Below are 16,215 nucleotides of genomic sequence, written 5' to 3' on the forward strand. Positions count from 1 at the left end.
GTTACAATCTAATTTCAATCCGTAGAACCAGTCCCCAGGACTATCTTGGAGCACAAAAATGGTGCAAGGGAAATGAGAGAGAGAAGAATTTTTGCTACTTTTGTTGATTCTTCATCGGCTGGCACTGGTTCCTCGTTGACAATACCCCTTCCCCGGCCGAGGCAATTCATCAGCTGGCATTGGTTCCTCATCGACAATACCCTTCCTCGGTCGGCACTATTTGAGGATTGTAAACGCTTGGAATAGGATCGGATGTAGTGAATACCATATCCAACTAATCGGATGTTAGTTAAACAAATTAGAATTTGAATTTAGGTTTGGATGGTAAAAAGCTCTTATCAAATGCACTTTCTAAAATGTGAACAGATTCATATACGAAAAATAATCCTACTGGACTGCAAAAATGATGCATTTCTCAAAAATCTTTAAAATTTCCACTATTCTTTTCATGTCTAAAATCATTAATATCCGATTTTGAAAAATCCTTTTTACCCTTCATACATGCGAACTTCCTAAATATATGCAAATTTTCTCTCAAACATGTAACTATTTTCTCTCATATATGTATTTTTCCGATTCTACATTGAAAACTTACATTTTTAGAGTTGTTGAAAAGTTGAGACATAAGCTTATAACTTTTCTGTTTTGAGTCAAAACCAAAAACCCCTCTAAAGTTTACGTTTATGAGTTCCTAAAACAAGATATGAATAAAAGTGACTGCATTTGTTCTACGTTACTTTTCGAACACTTGCATCAAAAATCTAAAAAAAGAACAAAAAGAACAGAGATAGATCAGGCTGTTAGCTTTTCAATGCCACTAAGATCACCTTGATCTGATAAGCAATTGAAGAAAAACGTTTTCTGAAAGATAAAATTTTCAGCACCATGTAACTGAAACAACCGAATAATGGATAGTTTAAAAGGACGTTTCTACCCAAAAAATCAAGGATTTAGAAAAAAACACAAAAAATAACAAAAAAACTAGACAAAAATACATTTTCAACGATACCTGATTTGCTAAAAAATGATGAAAAGATATTGAGATACAATCCCGACAACGTTCATAAAACTTGAGAAAGTCCGCATAAAATACATGCAGACTTAAAAAAGTTTGCATAAAAATATATGCAGACTTAAAGGATGTTTGCATATATTTATGCAAACTTCCTCACATATATTTTATGCAAACTTGAGGAAGTCCACACATATTTTATGCAGATTTGAAAAAACCTACACATATTTTATGAAGAGGAAATCCGCACATATTGTATGCAGACTTTACATATATTTTATGCATGAAAGTTCACACATATTTTATGTAGACTTCCTCACGTCAGAATATATTTTAAACAGACTTCCTCAAGTTAGCACATATTTTATAATTCGCATATATTTTATTTATGCAACATATTTTATGTGAACTTTCTCTAGTCATATATTTTTATGGGGACTTTTTCAAATCTGCATATATTTTATACAGACTTGAAGAAGTCTACACATTTTATGTAGATTCATATTTTGTGAAGACTTTTTCAAGTTCTATGAACATTGTCGGGTAGTATCTTAGCATCTCTTCATCATTTTTCAACAAATCAGGTATCACTGAAAAGCTATTTTTGTTTAGTTTCTTTATTATGTTTTTGTATTTTTTTAGAATCCTTCATTTTTTGGAACAAAACATCTTCTAAAACTACCAATTATTCAGTTGTTTTAGTCCATGAAGCATGTTTCTATTTTGATTTTGAAACTCAAAAATAAAATCTTTAGAGGGGTTTTCAGTTCGAACTCAAAACATGAAAGTTATAAGACTGTCTCAACTTTTGAACGAATGTAAAAACACAAGTTTTCGATGTTAAATCAGAGAGATACAAATATAAGAACAAAGAACAGTCACGTATTTGAAAAGTTCACATATAGAAAAAAGTTTGCATGTGCAAAGGGTAAAAATATCTTTTTAAATTTAAATATTTGCGATTTTAAACATGATAATATAAAAAATTATAAGTTTTATAAGAAAACACATTAAATTAGTCATACAATACGATCATTTTCCTATTCATATATCCTTCAAATTCAAATACTTATCGAATTCGGTAACAAAAAATCAAAACAACATTAGCATCCAATTATAATCAGATATAGTTTTGGATTACCAAATGCAACTAACAGAATCAAATTCAGTTGCATACTGGATAAAATCTGATTCATTGACATTCCTGGTGCCACTGCTAATCAAGGTTCATAGCCAAATAAGGCAAAACGAAGATATGCTTTGGGTAAAAAGTAAGAGATAAGGGTATAAGTGTCCTTTCACATTGCAGATGCCATGAGCTGAGCGGGCGTTTGATATTAACCTAGGCACTTAAGGTAATTTCGGAAATGTTAGGGACAAAATTGTACATACACGAAATGTTAGGAGCATTTTTGTAAATTCTTGTTTTTTTCGGAGTAGCAAACATGATCGTTTTCAATTCTCAATATATTTTCAAAATGTCATGATTGATTGTGATGCTAACATGTTTTGAAATTTCTATATTTTCAAAATATTTCTTTATTTCTTAAATGAATCTCATATAGGCTGATATTATCTGGAGATCATCGCAAAAGACAAAATTTCTATATTACGTGAGATTTTCACTTGCCAAGAAAACCCTGATCCGAGATTTGCAAAATCCGTTTCTAGAGCAGTGTGGATGGTTTACCTTTGCTTGTGAGGAGGCTGACAACTGCAGGATTCAACAGTTTGATTTTAGTAACAAAAGATGCATTCTCTGAAAATTCAAGATGGAAATTTTGCAACATGCCTTTGTCTTGCCAAGCAGCTCAACATGTTGCTTGAAAATACTTAACACGAGGCCAGTTTCTCTGCTTGGAGCTATTACGAATTAAAATGATGATATTCATTAAATTATATCTGAAAATTGAAGGTGGAGCATTAAGATATTTTACATCCCATCTCAACATAAATGATAAGAAACAAAAGCATCAGTTAAAACATTTACCTCCGGCAATATCTTTCCAGGCTGCTTGGAAGGTTTTGATAAATGTTCATGTTCATTAGCAAGATGAAAGATATGTATCAGAAGAAACCAGGTTGTCAAGTAGGGCTCACTGCCTGAGAAACATGTATTGACAACTATTCAGGTAAGATTTGTAAGTGTTGCACATATCATGCTTTACATCTACTTTATAGGTAGAGGTCTCAGACCTCTGTGTTGCTTAGAAAAACAAGCGAAATGAAAGAAAAGAGCAGCAAACTATATACAAAGTATTGCCGCAGGAGTCGAACAACCTGCAAGATGTTGATTGAGACTAAGGTTTCCTTGTCTCGTTAAAAAATGATAAGGAAAAGCAAGATTTAGATTGTAGATGTGGTTCTTGTCTGAGTATTGCCAGATCTTAACTGCTTGGGGTTCATGGTAGATATATCAGCCTGAGAAGGAACCATTGCAGAAAGAGGCTGAAAGCCTGTATTGCCAATGAACCAGTATAAAGCCCATTTGAGATCACAAAGCATATACTTGAGAGCTTTTGTCCAGTTCTCCTGCCTGTTGAAACTTTGTGTGATCGTGAGGTTCTCGACTTTGTCATTCTCAATCCTGAAAAAATCCCACCAACAGTAACATTTTGGTTAAAATTAAACTTGTTATCTCCTGATAGTTGTAAATCCAAGAGATATTTCATCTATTTCATTTCCACTGCAGATAATGGATGAAATTAATGTGCCGTGAACTTAATTCACCTGAATCAAGTTCTTGGGTGATTCAAGTTATTGGCATGCAAAAGAATTTGTATCTGCAGTGCCAGTGAAGGGCTCAGAAACGTGGACTTCACTTCTGAGGAGAAAATGTTTGAAGTACTAAATAGATAGAGAGCACTGTGAACCTACATTTTCAGCATCGGTTCTTGTGCGATAAAATCCAACAATGGCAACCAAGAGCTTGAAAATCTAGGGTCATGAAACCTAACAGTGGGAACTGAGCCTCAAGTGGGCAACACAGATACTTAGGACCTTGTCGAGCCAGTTTTAGATCACTGTTTGGAAACCTTGCATTGTGATGAAAACACTGTTTCCATGTCCCGAATGCAGTGCTTTGGCAATATCACTGCTCCCAAACAACAGAGAGCATTGGGGAAACCATAGTGCACTGCTCCCAAACAGCAGTTGTTGCAAAAACTGGAACACCTCTCGGATTCAAGGCTTCCCAATAGAGCCTAAATGTTGTCTAAGTTCATATATCAGCTGAATGAAACAGAAAAAAAAGTGGCGCTCACTTATAAGGAAGAGTGAAGCATTTATCTGGTGGAACATTATTTTCTTGATCCTTGGCATTGGCAAAATCAGCAAAGTCCTTCAGGCAGGACAGGAAGAGAGTCATTGCTTTGTCATAACGAGTGCTCCAAAACAAATTTACTGGACCAAACCTAAAAAAAGGGATAAAACATTACAAGTTAAAATTAAAAACAAAAGGAATTTTGAAATGTATACTGTGAAAAAGATTCTGAATTCACTACTGCTGTTCATGTAACCAAATAGAAGTGCCAGATCATCATCCTTAAAAACCTCCAAAATATTCAAGCATAAATAAATTTCAGAATTAAAGTGACCTCAGAAAGTTAGAAGTGTTCGATATGAAAATCACCATAAAAACAAACTGATTAAGACATATTTCAAGTTACAAAGATAAGCATGCATAAAGTGGGCTCAAAATGAGCTTCTAGGACACCACACAACTAATACGGTAATACAGTAAAACAAATGCTTTCTGTCAAAACTCATGCCTTTGTTTACAACTGCACAAAGTAGAAAATTCTAACATTACCTGTAAGTGATGCTGTTTCAAAGTATAGCTCTAGAGGAATGTAAACAGACACAAATGCATCCAACGATTGGAATAAAAGTCAGGAGTTGATGCATGATGCTCATTAATATTTGAAATTTAATTTCAACACCAAAACATTAAAAACAATTATTATGCAACTGCTACAAAGGACAATGTCAGCAACAGAAACATGGAGGCCTTGGCATAAACGTACATATTGAGAAAACATTTCTCAAAAATAATTAGACCATTTAAAAAAAAAAAAACTACAGTCGGCAAGAAGTGAAAGTAAAGCACACAAAAAAAACTTTCTACTCACAGTTCATATCTGTTGTTACTGCTGTCCATGATTCGTGGGTAACTACCCATTGGAAGAATCTTGATTTTATATCTGAAAACAAAGTAGTTAAGGCAGATAGCAACATCCAATTGAAGAAACCAAATAGCTATGGCTGGTGGTGAATGGCAAACAATTGGAGAGAGAGAGAGAGAGGAAAGAGGTGCTTTGATGAGGCCTCATTAACACACAGAAATATTAGCTTACATCAAACAGCATTCAAGTGACCAAAAACCTCGTTTAACCAAGATGACACGAGCCCATTTAAATAATGGTATTTGGGTCAAGCATGATATGTGCACATAACTAGTGATGGACATTTGGGTCAGAAAAGTCAGGCTCAGATAGGATTTCTGACAAAGCTGGGTTAGGTCTGGGACTTGTCAAAACCTGCCTGCTACCCGACCCAGGAGACCAGGTCTCAAGACTTTGGGTGTTCTAGGTCCCTCAAGTATATGAATACAGACTTGGTAATATGACAAGTTATGACAAAAGGCATGTACAATTTTTTATCCTAAAAAGAACAAGTTGCACCCCTGTTGTCTGTCAAGGATATGAATGCTTTGAACCTCACCGAGGACATGGCATTGGATAGAAATGATTGGAGGAGAAGGATTCATGTGGAAGACCCAGAATGATTTTCTTTTTTGGTTCATGTCGCCGACCCCAATTGTTTTGGGATGAAGGCGTAGTTGCTGTTGTTGTTGTTGAAAGTCAGTCATTACATGTCCAGGCTTAAAATGCCTTGAAAACAGAACCAAGAATAGTTAACACTCCATTTTTCAAGGAAACCAAGCATGTCAAAGAAACAGGTGTTTTGCAAGGAACCCAAGAATGTACAAGAAACAGGAGAACAGGAAAACAAACATCGAAAGGCAGAACTGAAAATAGTGAGAAATTTTGTCAGAAATAACTATGTTAAAGGAAGTTATGGAACGACTGAGGATGAGAACACAAAGAAAGAGATCCAGAGATGCATGGGAAAGGAAGGGATAAGGTTTACATTTTGCATATGTCAGTAAATGAAAGAAAAGTGAATTCAGACCCAGATACTTCATATAAAGGAGTTAGGGTATTACGAAGGCTGCGGATTGAAATTGTTTTTCCTGCAACAGATACTGACACCTATGGATCCAAGAGATCACGCACAATCCCCACTAAAGCATTCTTTACACACACACACAATACTTTAGATGCAATTGAATGGATCTAAATCAGGATACGGGAACTTTGGCCTAAAATATTGAGCCATTGTATGAAGTAGGAGGCATGCTTGTCCCCAAGCGGCATTTATCTCATCCCATTCCACCTGCAACCCAGTAAGCAAATATACCAAAGGTGTCAAGACTGCAGCCACAGTAAAGATATATGACAACCACACTCCAAAAGTGGTCTCCCACTAGAATGGATCTAAGTTTGGTGCCCACCCAAAACCAAACCATACTAGCCCAGATTAAGCATTATCAAAATTAATTTAGTTTGAGCCACATTAGATTTGGATAATCCAAATTTTGTCTACACTCCTTCAGCTCAGACATTTATACCCTGTTTGGAAACTGCCAGTTGGTGGCAGCTAAGGATGTAGTTATGGAATCTTGAAAATTTGTGGTTTTAGCAAATCCACATGGTTATAGTTAAGATATATGTATTGTTGAGTATGCATTTACATACCAAAATATACCTAAGTGTACTTGGTATATCCCTTTTATTTGTATAGTTTTTTAATTTCCTTTTGTATTCTAGGTATATCTTTGGTATACCTATCAAGTGTAGCCTAGGTATTGTATAGGTTGAGTATACTTGAGGTATGCCATTAGGGGTAGAATAGGAATTTTACTTTATTTATTTACTAGTCATTACTTGAATGACTATTTTTTGTTCTTTTCTTATTGTTTTTGGTCAAAATATGTTGACCTATCTAGCCATTGGACTAGTCCCAACAGGTCGTTGGAAGAGGTCCAACTAGCCGTTAGGCTAGTCCCTCATTTTTCTCCCTCTTCCTCCCTTATATATATGGGTAGGTGTGTGCCTTGAATAGTGAGAGAATGATGGGTAGTTTTGGTGTGTGTATGAGTGTGTTTGTAGTGAGGTTTTTCTTGTACATTTTTGTTTATTTCACATCAATAAAATATTTAATTTTTTATATCTTGTTTCTTCTCTTTAATTTGCATGGTTTATTGTATCTAGCCAAATGCATTTTGATTTCATCTATGTTGTTATTTTAGTTTCTTATGTCTCGGGTTCTGTGCCATTTCATGACAGTTATCTGGGATAAGTGGAACGGTTCAGCTGGGGATTTATCACTTGCATCTGTTTGGGATGCAGGTGAAAAGCTGAAATTAAAACTAGAAGAGCATTGGGAAGGTCACCGAAGCAGTCACCCGTGTGGGAACTGGTGTAGTATTTGGTAACTACCACCACATCTAGGTGGGAAGTAAAATGTGAAACTGGTGGTCCAACCTTATGCAGGTGAACCCAGTGGTAATAAATTAGGGATTGGAGAGATAAGACTTGGACATGAAACTTTATAGGAGCAATAAGCATGGGCAAAGACTATGTAGCAGATCTTTTATGAGAACATCAGTAATATATATATATATAGTAGGTGGTAGTTGCCTACCACTTTTCTCGCCTACGGGGCTTTTGAAGGGTTTTTTTTCATGTTTTCCTTAAATTTGACCATATAGATGTGTTCTACATGCATGATTTTATAGGAATTAACTCTTGGATCATCCAATGTTGACATGTAGGGTTTTTATAAGATTTAAAAATTGACGGTCTAAAATTTTCATAAATATTCATGGCCTAAAAAATCATGTTTTTTCATCAAAAAAACATGATCCAAGTGTCATTTCCTAGCAAATGGACCATGCCGAACACATCTACAGGGTCAGATTTGCAGAAAACAACCCATAAACACCCATTCGCTTGAGGTAGAGAGCTACTATATATATATATATATAGAGAGAGAGAGAGAGAGGCATAACATCGAACACCCTTCTCGTCGAACAGTGGTTGGACGTGCCTGGCACATCAGTTCATTTTTTTAATGTTGTTATGACCTTTAGCGGCGGTCGCAACCACTGCTAAATGTTCTTTTTAACAAAGAACGACATTCCCGCCGCAGATCTTGTGCGATCAGTGGTGAAAAAGAACCCAATTTTCATTGACCGCTTTGTGTTTGATGATACACCTCTCTCTCTCTCTCTCTCTCTCTCTCTCTATATATATATATATATATATATATATATAACATATTCAAACATAACTATGTTAGTTCTTGATTGGGCGAGAGCAGGATAAGTCTTGCTGCAATTCAAATCTAACCTATTGATAACCCTTTGAAAAGGTTTGTGACATTTTTATGCCTTAACAATTCCATGCAATAAAAAGAAAAGAGAAACTATACTATCGATATCATAGATCTGTCAAGACAAAAACAAGTGACAGATTCAAATGACCAATAGCATATTATTTTAACAAACTGAAGGTTCTTGCACCTTCTTCCTTACCGGTATCTTAGGAAGACGTCCCAACCGAAAATTGTTGATTGTTCCAAATTCCCCATCATGCCAGATATGAAAAGCATCATTCAGCACATTAGTACGCTTCAACAATTCTAGATGCGCCTGTGAAACTTCAATTTTTGCCAATATCGCATCCCTTTCTTCCTAAGAAGGTGAACTCCAATAATAAGTCTTACTAAACCACAATGAATATTCTCAATTAATAGATAAAGTGATTAAGCATATGCAGATGATTATTATATGCTTATAACGTTTTTAGGCAAGGGAAACACTTAGCCATTGCTGATCTTTTATATCACAGTAACTTATAAAAACTTTATAATGACAATATGTACACATGCATGCGTGCATGCACGCATGTATATGGACTGAGATCATCCCTCTTTGAAATTTCCTATAGATGGAGCGTGTGATGCATGTTTTTTTTATAAATCAACATGATGTGTCATCAAAGTGAATACACATGACTTCAGAGGTTTGTAATCAATTGGCAACCTACATGCATATGTATAATCCCAGACCACAATCATTAACACAAGCCCCCAAGTAACCAACAAGGCATGATAATAAAAAGTAATAAATGATACAAGCAAGGCAGAACCTGATGCGTAGTCAGCTGAAACTGGAAATCATTGAAGTCGTGCCAGTATCTGTGCAAGACACATAGAAATGAATGGACTGAAGATTAACAAAAAGAAATATAACATCACAAATAATAAAAACACAACCAGAAAACTGAGTGGAAAAGATGAAATCTAGAAACACCAAAAATTTATATAACATTACATGCAAGATAATGAACTAACAATACCACCTTGTGTTGAATAGTGCCACCATCCCTCCCTAAATCATGTCTTATTCATGCAAGGAAAGTGATATATATATATATAGAGAGAGAGAGAGAGGTGCAGCCAAGTTCATCTATCAGTGTCTAACTGAAAGCACCAATTTTCAATTGGTAAAAATAGAAAAGAAAGACAGAGAACTGATGATTTTACCACAAACATATTTTGATCTGACATTTATATGGATGACTTCACAAGCCTGACACAACCATTATATATCCTTATAATCATAGGTAACACTCTGACATAAGTCATGTTTATCAGAATAAATTTCCATATGAAAAACATCATGCCATGTCTCAAGCAAACCCTGACATAGTAAAAGAAGAAAAAGGGTCTGGTCAAATGAAATCTGTGTTTCTATTAAAATAGTTCACTAAAATAATAAGGGTCAAACTTCATTGTGGCTATTACTTATGCATAGTCAATTCTAAATTGTTGATTGTAACTCTTTGCAACTAATCTTACCTTGTACTGTTCAATACTATCATCTGCTTGCATTTTGATTTTGTAGATCCATGTGAAGCCATTCCAAATGGTAACTTGAATAATTTCCAAGCAGCCATCCTCTTAAGGGTGACTCACTCAGTTTTCCACCAATGTCAGATAGGTGTGGGTGTGGATGCAGGTGGGACACTTGGACATGGCTTTTGCAGTGTCAGGTGTGGTAAGCCACACTGGGGTCCATTTCTGTTCAAAACTGGACTCCGTTAACCCTGACAGAGTCCAGTTTTATCTATAGTATATACTTAAATACGTATTTGCTTACACACACACACACACACACACACACACACACTATATATATATATATATATATATATATACCTGCTGTAATGAAATATGCGGAATCACAAATACTAGCCACCAAAGGCTTACAAGATCACACTTACACGTGTACATGCACAAGTTCACTATGAAATTAAACAAAAGCCAATAACAAGAGTGTAAAAAATATAGGATATTATTCACCAAATGTTTAATACAAGCACTAAAGAACAAGGAGGTTTTAACCCCTAATTATACACAAAGAAACCCAAGTAGGAGGGGCTGTTGGGAGCTCCAAAGAGATGTTGGGAGCTCCCAACGGTCATATTTATGACCGTTGGGCACCCCCAACAACTCTTTGGGCCAATGCCCAAAGAGCCCCTAGTCTTTAGATAAAAGATAAAAAAGAAAAAAAAATACTAAAAACTATTATCCCTAGTGGATATTTTATTACAAGGGGAAAGACCAAAATACCCCTGAATCGAAACAAAAATTACATACATATGATTTAACATCCCCCTTCAAACTTACAATGTAAACACCGAAAGTTTGTTGACAAGGAACAAAAAACATGGAGTAGCAAGAGCTTTAGTAAAGAAGTCCACAAGCTGAAATTCAGAGGTGACGAAAGGCAACTCAATAGTTCCTCTCAAGAATTCATCAGGAACATAGTGACAGTCCATTTCAATGTGCTTGGTGCGCTCATGGAAGGTGTGGTTGCTGACAATATAAATTGCACTTTTGTTGTCACAACACATCTTTGAGGGTTTGGAGTTGTCAACACCTATATCTCTCAAAAGATTTCTTAGCCATACAAGTTTCATAGTTGTTGTTGTCATAGCTTTGTATTCAGCTTCAGTAAAGGATAATAAGACCTTCTGTGGTTTCTTGCATCTCCAGGCAATCAGTGAATCTCTTAGAAAAACACAGAAATCAGTAGTGGAGATTCTATCATTTAAATTTTTTCCCCAATCAACATTAGTATAGGAAAGCAAATCTAAAGATGAGAATAAAGATAGAAAGAGTCCGTTAGTTATAGTGTTCTTGATATATCTGACAATCTTTAGAACAACACCCATGTGCATAGTAGTTGGAGCATGTTGAAATTGACTAGCAGAGTGAACTACATGTGCTATATCTAGTCTGATGATAGGTAAATAAGTGAGAGACCCAATTAACTGTTGGTAAGGTGTGAGATCTTCGAAAAGAGTCTCATCTTCAAGTCTTAATTTAGCATTCACAACTTCAGGAGTTTATACTTTCTTATTATCTGAAATTCCAGATTTAAAACAGACATCTGCAACAAGTTTTATTTGAGAACGTATGTACTCTCTTGAAAAATAAACAACTTCAATTCCTAAAAACTATCTTAAAAATCCTAACTCAGATATATCAAAATTTTCTTTCAAAACATTTTTAACATCACTAACACCCTGTTTATCATTTTCTGTTATTATCATATCATCAACGTAAAATAGAAGGATAACAATGTTGGTACCTGTACTTTTGACAAAAAGAGCAGGGTCAATATATCAGGAATGAAAGCCCAAATTAATCATAACATTATTGAATCTATCATATCAGGCCTTAGGAGCCTGTTTAAGACCATACAAGACTTTTAAAAGTTTAAGTAAATTTTGTTTTTCAATAACAAATCCCGGCGGAGGATCCATGTATATTTCTTCATTTAGTTCTCCATTAAAAAAGACATTTTGAACATCTAATTGATATATAAGTCATTTTTTAGTTGAGGCAACAACTATTAGAGACCTAACACTAGTCATTCTAGCTACGGGTGCAAAAGTTACCTCATAGTCAATTCTGTATTCTTGGGAGTATCCTTCAGCTATTAACCTAACTTTATATCTTTCTAGAGTTTCATCACTCTTGGTTTTGACCTTAAAGACTCATCTACATCCAATGGTTTTCTTTATTCAAAGGTAACATAACTATTTTTCAAGTTTTTACTTTCTTAAGAGCATCTAGTTCTATGTTCATAACTTCAATCCAATGAAGAACATTTTTAGCTTCATTAAAATGTGAATGTGAGGGCTCATGGTATGAGTGTAAAGATATTAGGCAAGTCCTAAAATTAGAAGATGGTGACTCATAAGAGACAAACCTATTTGGTGGAATATGCACTCTACTAGACCTTCTAACTGAAGTTTCTTCTATAGGTTCATTATAACAAGATAATTTTTCTAATGATGTCATCACTACTTGGAGATATCCCAATATTGGGATCTTAAAAAACGTTACCATCCATATTTTCATGATGACTCCAAGAATCATCATTAACATATATATCTTCTTTTAGACAGAGATCATATAAAAACATATTCTATTTCCTCTTTCTTATTATTCTCTCCAAAACTATTTTCATCTTCCAAGAATGTCACTATCTTTAGAAATATAAAGTTTATTATTTTTTGAATCAAAGCATTTATATTAATTTTTATTTTCACCATACCCGCTGAAAAAACATTCAATAACTTTAGGGGATAACTTATCTCTTCTGTGTAAAAACACAAAACATTTGCAACCAAAAAATACGTAAACGATTGAAATCGGGAGTTATCTTGAGTAATTTCTCATAAGGAGAAATATTTTTTTAAATGGAAGGCATTCTATTTATCAAATAAGTGAAGGTTAAAACGGCTTCAGCCCAAAAAAAATTTAGAATATTTTTGAAATAAGTAGAGTTCTAAAGTTTTCTATTATGTGTCTGTTTCTTTTCCGCTAGTCCGTTTTGTTGAGGTGTTTTAAGACAAGATCTTTGATGGCAAATCCCATTTTGTTTTAAATAGTTTTGAAATTCATTGAATAACTATTCACCACGAGAATCAGATCTAAGAGTAGATATATTGCTTTGAAATTGATTTTTCACTTTGATGTGATTTTTTTTAAAGAAAGAGAAAACTTTTGATTTAAAGTTAAGAAAATAAATCCACACATATCTAGTAAAGTTATCAATAAAAGTAACACAATATCAGTAACCACCTTTAAATATGACCGGAGAAGAACCCCATACATCCGAGTGCACAAATTCAAAGAGTTTTGTGGAAACAAAGGTTGGAAACAAGATGAATTTCATTTTTTTAAGTATACAATCTTTGCAATTCATATATTTTTCATTACAAAATTTCCCTCCAAAAGGAAAAAGATACATTTTAGAATAACTTGGATGTCCAAGTCTTTTATGCTAAGTTTCAATTCCCTTATCTTGGACATAGTTACAAAAAGATTTTAGAGGAAGAAACAAAGCAAGGTTGTCACTCGAGGAAGCGGGAGCGGGAAGCGAGGCACTTTCAAAATTTTAAGAAGCGGCAAGCATGGGACGACTTAGGAGCGAATCAAGAATTGTCTCGGAAGCAAACCGAAAGTGACCTAGGAAGCTGTAATATCGTGTATTTTCACTTAGTTAAATTTGAGATTTTCGAAAATTTGGCTAAGTATAGAAGAAAAATCGATAGCCTCGCTATTAGGTTGATGTTCTTTGAGTCTGGGCTTGGCTCAGGTCTCATCGACAAGGTCTAGATGAAACAAATGAAAGGTGTTAAGGAGTTTTATTTTCAACCCTTAAATTGAAGCAAAATTTGGGCAAAATTTAGGTTAAATTCGGGCGCATTTCAGAGGCGAAATTCGAGTTATATATCGTTGGATGCGTCTCGAAATTCTGCGCATAATGATATTTTACTTTTTCGAATTCGGGCTACGGTTGGCCCGAAAATCGCAATTTTTCAAAAAAGGACCGCCTCGATGGGCCGGGTCCGGATTTGGATCGGACTGAATCCAATGCATTTGAACCAAATTAATATAGATCTGGACTTTGACCAAGACCCGTATTAATTAGGATTTAATGCAGCCCAGGATCCAATTGAAGTTTGGATATGGATTTGGATCTTGGATCTAGATCCAAAACTCATACCCAACAAAAATACAACTTTAAATTCAATTTTTATATTTAAATTGAAGTTAACTAGAGTTAAAATGACCCACAAAGGGATAAGGTAACCCCTGGAAGTTTCTAGATATTTAGTTATTAATAAATAAATAAATAAATAAATAATTTTAATTAATTCCGAAATTTATTTTGTTAAGTTGTTTATGACTCCTTAGAAGAGTCCTTATATGTGTATTAGGCTAAAGAAGATTTGAGAAAGTTTAATTGAATTAGGAAAAAAGATTTGAAAAGTCAACATGAAAGAGTTTTAAAAAATTTGAAAAGAAGAGTGAGAGAGAGTCCCAATTAGGGATTAGCCTTCAGCCCTCTCTAGAGGGCTGGATGGATAAGAGGGGGCGTCACCCCCCTTTTCACCTATTTATAGTGTTGAAGTTGGCGGCTAGGGTTTTCAAGTAAACAAGAGGGAGAGAGAGAGAGAGAGAAGAATAGAAATCGTTATTTCTCATTAGGGCTAATCTCACTTAAATAGAGAGATTAGCCAGCAACAAAGAATGTACAATAATACCCTTAAGAATAATAATTAAATACCAGGGACCCGACCCACTAGATAGTTACTGCTTCTCAACACTCCCCCTCAAGCTGGAGCATATATATCAATAATGTTCAGCTTGTCACAACATTTTGAAAAATTTGAACTAGCTAGGGGTTTAGTGAAGACATCTGCAATTTGGTTCTGTGAAGATATGTGCTTGGTACAAATGTACCCAGTTTGTACCAGGTCACGTACATAGTGACAATTCACCTCAATATACTTTGTCCTTTCATGAAACACTGGGTTATTAGCAATATAAGTAGCAGCTCTATTATCACATATCATCTTCATGGGTAATGAGACTTTCACTTGGAGATCAGTCAACACAGATTTAACCCACACCATCTCAGCAGCAGTCTGAGCCATAGCCCGATACTCTGACTCAGCACTCGACCTGGCAACAACAGTTTGTTTCTTACTTCTCCAAGTAACCAGATTTCCTCCAACAAACACAGAATCCAGTTGCTGACTTTCTATCAACAACCGACCCTGCATAATCTGCATCTGAATAGGCAGTAACATCAAGAGAAGGATTTTGTTTAAACCATAGTCCTTTACCAGGAGATAACTTTAGATATTTGAGAATCATCATCGCAGCCTCCCAGTGAGCCTTTGTAGGTTTGTCCATAAACTGACTTATCTTGCTCACGGCTAAAGATATGTCGGGTCTGGTAACAGTCCATATAATAGCTTGCCAACCAATGAGCGATAATGACTATTGTCCACATACTCTGATTTTTCATCAAATAGATGAGCCTTAGGATCCATAGGAATCCTTGCAGGTTTGGCACCTAACATTCTTGTCTCCTTCAGCAGATCCAAGACATATTTTCGTTGTGACAAAACCAATCCTTCTTTACCCCTTGCGACCTCTATGCCTAAGAAATATCTAAGTGGTCCCAGGTCCTTAGTCACAAAGTGTTTCTGAAGATGAGACTTTGTGTCAGCAATGTCTTTTTTCACTGCTTCCTGTCATCAACATATACAATCATGACCACAATCCCTGTGCAAGACTTTTTAATGAAAAGAGAGTGGTCAGAGGCAGATCGAACAAACCCAAATGCTGACATGACCTCAGCCAGCTTGGAGAACCACGCATGGGGACTCTGTTTGAGACCATAGATTGTCTTGTTCAACTTGCATACCTTCTGACACTCCCCCTGAACTTCAAACCCCAGAGGTTGTTGCATGTAAACTGTCTCCTCCAAGTCTCCATACAGAAAAGCATTTTTCACATCAAGCTGACATAGAGGCCAACCATGGTGCACCGCGACTAACAAAACAAGGCGAATAGTCGCAAGACGAGCAACAGGAGAGAATGTTTCAAAAAAGTACACCCCATAAGTTTGAGTATAGCCTTTCGCAACCAGGCGAGCTTTAAACCTTTCAATCGATCAATCTGAGTTATACTTCATAGTA

The 16,215-nt window shown here is 35.4% G+C and overlaps 1 protein-coding gene across 1 annotated transcript in view; it reads right to left on the reverse strand.

Moving 5' to 3' along the window:
- Positions 1–3,094: 3,094 nt before the first annotated feature.
- Positions 3,095–16,215, reverse strand: part of ATG6 (AUTOPHAGY 6) — a 37,544-nt gene continuing 24,423 nt past the window's right edge. Inside the window, exons 5-10 of the mRNA XM_090002230.1 lie at positions 9,289–9,337; positions 8,673–8,831; positions 6,384–6,469; positions 5,143–5,214; positions 4,276–4,425; positions 3,095–3,599 (exon numbers count right to left, since the gene is read on the reverse strand). Of these exons, the coding sequence (XP_089858356.1) occupies positions 3,359–3,599; positions 4,276–4,425; positions 5,143–5,214; positions 6,384–6,469; positions 8,673–8,831; positions 9,289–9,337 (757 nt within the window). The 3' untranslated portion in view covers positions 3,095–3,358. The remainder of the gene's footprint in view (positions 3,600–4,275; positions 4,426–5,142; positions 5,215–6,383; positions 6,470–8,672; positions 8,832–9,288; positions 9,338–16,215) is intronic.

The sequence above is a fragment of the Nuphar pumila genome, chromosome 4 (genome assembly GCF_984573655.1).
Source record: "Nuphar pumila chromosome 4, dmNupPumi1.hap1.1, whole genome shotgun sequence".
Taxonomy (NCBI): Eukaryota; Viridiplantae; Streptophyta; class Magnoliopsida; order Nymphaeales; family Nymphaeaceae; genus Nuphar; species Nuphar pumila.